Source organism: Mandrillus leucophaeus, unplaced genomic scaffold (assembly GCF_000951045.1).
Source record: "Mandrillus leucophaeus isolate KB7577 unplaced genomic scaffold, Mleu.le_1.0 Scaffold30, whole genome shotgun sequence".
In the NCBI taxonomy this organism is placed as follows: domain Eukaryota; kingdom Metazoa; phylum Chordata; class Mammalia; order Primates; family Cercopithecidae; genus Mandrillus; species Mandrillus leucophaeus.
Window position 1 is genome coordinate 1,591,792 of NW_012103143.1, and position 6,275 is coordinate 1,598,066.

General features: G+C 57.8%; 1 protein-coding gene across 1 annotated transcript; it reads right to left on the bottom strand.

The window, feature by feature from the left end:
- Positions 1-1,429: 1,429 nt before the first annotated feature.
- On the bottom strand, positions 1,430-5,893 carry CABP2 (calcium binding protein 2). Its single transcript, XM_011987025.1, has 7 exons — positions 5,756-5,893; positions 5,016-5,186; positions 4,424-4,454; positions 3,523-3,657; positions 2,525-2,634; positions 2,267-2,414; positions 1,430-1,647 (listed from the first exon to the last, which is right to left on the bottom strand). Exons 1-7 carry the CDS (start codon positions 5,795-5,797, stop codon positions 1,622-1,624), a joined length of 663 nt encoding a protein of 220 aa, XP_011842415.1. The 5' UTR covers positions 5,798-5,893; the 3' UTR covers positions 1,430-1,621.
- Between the last annotated feature and the right edge of the window lie 382 nt (positions 5,894-6,275).

Here is a 6,275-nt window from a genome sequence, read left to right on the forward strand (position 1 = left end):
GCAGCCTCGACCTCCTGGGTTCGAGTGATCCTCCCACCTCAGCCTCCCAAGTAGCTGGGACTACAGGCATGCACCACCACACCTGGCTAATTTTTGCTTTATTTTTGTAGAGATGGGGTCTCGCTCTGTTGCCCAGGCTGGTTTCAAATTCCTGGCCTCAAAGTGCTGGAGTTGCATTCATGAGCCACTTCACACGGCCCTCATGCTATGGCCTTGATGTTTGTGTCCCTCCAAAATGCATGTTGAAACTCAATCCCCAATGGAACAACAGTAAGGGGTGGGGCCTTCAGAAGATGATTGGACCACAAGGGCTCTGCCCTTATGGATGGGATTAGTGCCTTATAAAAGGGCCGGGGGTGGCGGTGGGGTTGGGGGAGTAGCCAGGCCCTCATGCCCTTCCTGCCTTTCTGCTACGTGAGGCATCCTCTGGAGGAAGCAGCTCAAGGCACCATCTTGGAAGCAGAGGCCTGGCCCTCTCCAGACACTCAACTGCCCGCACCTTGACCCTGGGCTTCCCAGCCTCCATAACTGTGAGCAATAAATTCACGCTGTTTATAAAATACCAGTCTAAGGTATGTTGTTATAGCAGCAGGAACAGACGAGGGCACTCAGCCCGTCAATTTCTTCAGTCTGGAAAATGGGGCCCTGAAGACTGGGGTATGCTATGGGTGTCCGGGGTCCTCCAGGGGGAAGATGCTGAGATGGAGTTAGGGAGGAAGGTAAAGGGGGAGGAAGCAGGACTGGGCAGGCAAGCCTCTGATTCCACACCGATCTGTCTGCCTTGGCTGCCCCAAAGGGGAGCTTGGAGCAAAGACTGCCCATTAGAGGAGCCTTGCATTAGGGAGAAATGTCCAGGTCCTGGTTCCCCACGCTGTGCTCAGTTAGTGGCTGGGGGCTCCCTGGAGGAGTGAGGTGTCAGCCCAAAAGCTGAGGTGTCTCCTGAAGGGGCCAGTGGCTGAGCCCTTCTGCTAACTCACCCACTCTATCCTCTAAGTTGAACTGCACGTTCTTGAGGGGAGCTCTGAGCAGTGTGCCCCCAAGGCTACTGCAGGAAAAGTGACATCAAGCTTGGGAAAAGTCTTTCTGCGGTACTTTCTCCACGCTCAAATGTCATCATGGAGCTAGCAGGAGCTGTTCTCAGGATACACGGCAGGAAATGTGGAGGCCAACACACGCCTGAGCTCGGGACAAGAAGGCTCTGTTTACTGGCTAGGGATGTTTCCTGACGCTTGCTCTGGGCCGGGTCCAGGATCCAGAGAGGAAGAAGAGAGGGTCCCCATCTCCCTGAAGCTCACAATGGAAGGGATTTGTGATCCAAGAGGACAGTCCCGGTCCTTGATTTCGGGGGCCAAATACTGGAGCCTCCAGGATGAGCAAGTGAGAGGCAAAAGCCATCTCCCCAGGCTTGGAGATATTTTACTGTCAGAGAGACAGAGACGAGGCCAGGCAGCTTTATTGGAGAAGTGGTGGTGGGGGCGAAGGCAGGCAAGGGCGCTGCACACAAGTGGGATGGGGAGGAGAGGGGTGTCCCTGCTGGAGGCGATGGGCTTCAAAGAACATGCTGGTGGGCAGAGGCTGTGGTCCTTGAGTCCTGTCTGCTGCCTCCAGCTTCTGTACAGGCTCACCGAGACATCATTCGCACAAACTCTGCCAGGATGAAGCCAGGGTTTTGGGTCTGTTCTCTGGACTGCACTAGGAGTGAGGACCATCTGCAGGCCTTGGGGCAGGTGGGAGTGTGGTTGAGGGGAGGGTCTTCAAGGGCATCCTCTGGATCTGATAGGGAATAGGTCTCAGGGCCAGGAAGAGGGGGCTTTGTCTTATGGGGGGAAAAACAAACCCTTGTAATGGAACTTGTTTTCCTTTTTGCTTTGACAGGTAGGAAGCTCAGGAGCAACTCTGGGGCCTACTTATGGGAATGCATTTCCACATAGTAATTTTCCTTGACTTCTATTATTATTTAATCATTTTTCCCCTTTATGGAAATGCAGCATAGAGGAAGAGCTGGGTTCTGCATCAGGCTGCCCAGATTCAAATCTTAGCTCCATCTACCTGCTTTTGCTTAGTGCCTAGGCTTTCCTGAGAATGGACTTTCTTCTCCTGCCTATGGGGATAACAATTCCTTCCTCTCGGGTTCTGCATGATGATTAGGAGAGGACATTGGGGTGCGTGGCACAGGGTCTAGTGCACAGTGGTGATGCTTGCTGTGCGGTTTCTTATCTGCTAGGAGCCTTCCAGGGCGTGTGTTGCTACGTGCGGCAGGGGGTACCTTCGAAGTCGACCAGGCCGTCCCCATTGAGGTCCACGTCCTGGAGGATCTCCTCCACCTCCCGCTGGCTGAGGCGCTCCCCCAGCAGGGCCTTGAGGGCCGCCCGGAGCTCGCCCACGCTGATGCGGCCGTCCCCGTTGGTGTCGAACTGTGGCGGCGTTGGTCGTGGCGTCTGGTCACTGACAGTCATTCACACGCGCAGCCCCTCACTCACGGCAGACACGCAGCCCCGCCCGCCCTCAGCCCCAGTGGCCGCACCTCCCGGAAGGCGTCCCGCAGCTCCCGGACGCCGATCATGTCTGCAGTCTCTGCCAGCAGCTTGGGGCCCATCAGCTCCACGAAATCTTCAAAGTCCACCTTCCCGCCACCTGGAGGTCCCGTCCATTACAGACCCGTGGCACCAGAGACCCCTGCCCCGCCCCTGGCTCTCCCTCCTCTGCCCTCTGCCTTTCCTTCGTGAATTGATCCTTTCCTCCCTCTGCATCTGAAGCCTGGGTCATCTATATTTCCCAATGGGAATCGCCCTCCAAACAAGGCACAGATTTGGCCAAAGGTGAAAGGAAAACCACGCTCAAAACTTCTTGGGTGGGGCGCGGTGGCTCACGCCTGTAATGCCAGCACTTTGGGAGGCTGAGGCGGGCGAATCACCTGAGGTCAGGAGTTCCAGACCAGCCTGACCAACATGGTGAAACCCCGTCTCTACTAAAAATACAAAAATTAGCCGGGCGTGGTGGCAGGTGCCTGTAATTCCACCTACTCGGGAGGCTGAGGCAGGAGAATTGCTTGAACCCAGGAGGTGGAGGTTGCAGTGAGCTGAGATAGCGCCATTGTCACTCCTGAGTGACAGAGCAAGACCCCATCTCAAAAAAAACCAAAAACAAAAACAAGAAACCCAAAACAACAACAACAACAACAACAACAAAACCCCCCAAAAAACTTCTTGGAACTTTCCTTAATTTTCCTGAAGAGTTCGGTTGGGTTCAAGTCCTGGCTCCAAGGAACTTGCTGTGTGACCTTAGACAAGTCCCTTAACCATTCAGTTGCCTCATTTGCAGAATGAGAATCACAGTCCATGCTGTGCCCACCACCTAGAGGCGGGTGAGATTCTCCAGGGGCAGAGAGCTTGCCTTGAGAATGACCAAGGTCATGGGCTCTGAGGACAGCCTGTGCAGTCACCTCTGTATCTGGGTTTGGCTTCCTGGGCCCAGCCAGGGCATCTGGAGGACTGGGGATGGGGACAGGCCCGAGGCACATACTGATTTGTTGGGAGATCTCGATGAGCTCCATCTCAGTGGGCATGTAGCCCAGGGTCCGCATGCAGGCACCCAGCTCCCGGCAGCCGATGTAGCCGTCCCGGTCTCTGTCAAACTCCTGGAAGGCGACCTGCAGCTCTGCCAGGCAGGGTGGGGTCAGTCCTTCCCCCATATCCCCCTGATCCTGGCCTGGACCCACCTACCCTTCTCCCTTGGTCTAATCATCCCTCCTTCTGAACGTCAGATTCTCTTTGCTGCCTCAGGGCCTTTGAACATGCTGTTCCTGTTATTTGTTCTTTCAGCAAGTATTTGAAGAGTATCTACTATGTGCCAAGCTCTGCTCTAGGCACTGGGGATACAGCAGTGAAATTTTTCAAAAAGAAAGAAAGAAAGTGGGGGAAACAAATCACGACCGCTTGGAGATGTGGTCTTTTGTCACCTACTAAAGGAAGACATCCCTTTACATGTGGCCTCCCCAGCCCGTTTTTTCCTTTCCTGGAAAGCACGTTCACAATTTATACTTGTAGCCGACTAACTGACGTTGATCTCCAGAGGGCACAGGCCATATCTGCCTAGCCGGCCATGTTTCCCAGTGCTTAGCCAGGGCCAGGCACACAGTGGGCACCCAGGAAGTGTCAGCTGAATGAGCAAATATAAAAGGGGCCCTGTCACCTGCCTGGTGAGTGAGACCAAGAAATGACAGCTGGGTGGGGGTCTGTCATCCCCTCCCTGCTCAGTCTTGTCCCCATTTCCCTGAACCAGTGCCCTGTAGCCTTCTTGCCCCTACCTCCTCCTGGAAACACTGAGGCCCCCACCCGATGCCCCTCCAACCCTATGTCCCCACCCTATGCCTCCCCATGCCCACCTCCCCTCCAGGGAACCAGTTCCTTCTCCAACCCTTTACCTTCAATCTCCTCGGGCCGCAGCTCCCGGTCCTGAAGGGCACAGAGGGGTTAGGAATTCCCCGCTCCTCCTGATGGCTGTGCCCTTCCTTCTTGCTTCTCAGGGCTCCCCACCCAGCCCCACACTGCAACACGCACACGCAGGGCCTGTGTCTGTCTGATTGCTCAGCCCTGGTTCCCACCTAGTTCTGCTTACTGGCCTGGGCGACCAGGTGCCCCCTTCCCTGCTTCTGGCCTAGGTCACTCCTCGGGCCGTCCCCACCTACTCCGTCACCCTCTTCTGGGGCAGGGTGCTCCCTTTGCTGGTGGTGGATCTGGGGTTTGGGCAGAACCTCAGACTTGGTCCTGCCAGCCTCAATGTCACTGTTGATTTCTTCCGTTTCTGGGGTCATTGCGCTCTCCTCTCTCTGCACCCCCACCCCAGATCTGTGTGCCTTTGCTCTGATGTCCCCACTCAATCCTCTTCCCCTCAGCTCCAGGAGAGGCAAAGCGAGGGGCAAGGGCAGGTGGGCTGGCAGGTGAGGGGCAAGGGCAGGCAGGCTGGCGGGACAGGGGTAAGGGCAGGCAGGCTGGCGGGCGGGTGGCCGTACATACGAGTTGGGTGGCAGCAATGCTGGGCCTCAGGAAGATGCAGGCAGGCCCCACCAGGCTGTTGAGCACTGAGTAGCCCTGGATGCCTGGCCTGGGGGCCCCCTGCTCCTTGGGGCTGGAGCTGGGGCTGGGGCAGGAGCCCCTTGGTGGGGAGCCGAGCCACTGCCAGGGGTCCTGCAGCAGAGCCGGCCATGAGCTGGGGCAGTGGCCACCGAGCTCCGGGCCTGATGGCCCTCCCCACTCCTCTCACCAGCTGCTCCAGCCTTTGGAGCCCAGCACGGGACAGTAGGGAAGGGGCTGGGGGGTAGAGAGAGGACCCTCACCCATGAGCACTTTAGGCAGAAAGGGTCCGTCCTCTAACTGTTCTATTGGGCAAAGTGAGGACCAGAAAAGGCAAGAGACTTGGCCAAGGCCACTGAGAGAGCCAGCGGCAGAAAGGGACCTTGTGCCCAGCTCTGTCTCCTAGATGGAGGCTGGCTAGCAGAGAGTGGGGACCTGCAGCCAGGGTGGGGCAGCTGGATGGGCAGCTGGGGGATCTGGTGAGCCTGGCAGGGAAGACCCAGCGGTCTGTGGAAGCCAAGATCAGGGTGGCCAGAGGCTGTGACTTCCAGGAAAAAAAATCTCCACCTGGGGCAGTGGGCAGCCCCCAACCCCGCCCGGCCCTCACAGGGCTCTGCCCATCCCATCTGACCCTCAAGGTCCATTCCGGCCTCCTGGCCTGGGCTCTCCCCTGACCCTCCTACCTTAGGGCCCCGGCGCCGGGGCCTCTTGGCACAGTTCCCCATGGGCCCTGAACCATGCCAGGCCTGGAACCCCGGGGGTGGCCCAGGCTGGGCCTCAGCGGATGCTGCTGCCTGCGGACTCCTGCCAGCCCCCAGCTGCTCCCGGTGAGAGCCTGGGAGTACTGCCGGGGATTTTCCCAGGGTTTTGTGGGGAAGATCGGGGCGGGTGGGCAGGCGGGGGACCTGGGCCCGGGGCTTGGGTCCTAATCCAGGATTATCTTTGAACGTCTCCGCTGCTGAGGGGGGCCACTTGGGCCCAAGGCCCCCTGGAGAGCACAGACGCCCCAGACTGCATCCTGAGGGTCTTCCAGACACCCCTTCTCCAGCACCCTCCCCCAAGCCCTGCCTCTAATCTCTCCCAGTCAGGGGAGGTTTAATGTCTTCAGAAGCAGGGCTGGGTCCCAGGAGGAGGAAGACAGGCGCACAGTGTGCCAGGGTGGGCTGTGCCCTCCGAATGGCACAGATGCCGGTTAGTATGGAC

Coding starts and splice junctions, on each gene's coding strand:
- CABP2 (XM_011987025.1), bottom strand. CDS start 5,797: ATGGGGAACTGTGCCAAGAGGCCCCGGCGCCGGGGCCCTAAG. Junction 2,635..3,522: donor CGAGATCTCCCAACAAATCA/GTATGTGCCTCG, acceptor CGGGACCTCCAG/GTGGCGGGAAGGTGGACTTT. Junction 1,648..2,266: donor CGGCCTGGTCGACTTCGAAG/GTACCCCCTGCC, acceptor TCATCCTGGCAG/AGTTTGTGCGAATGATGTCT.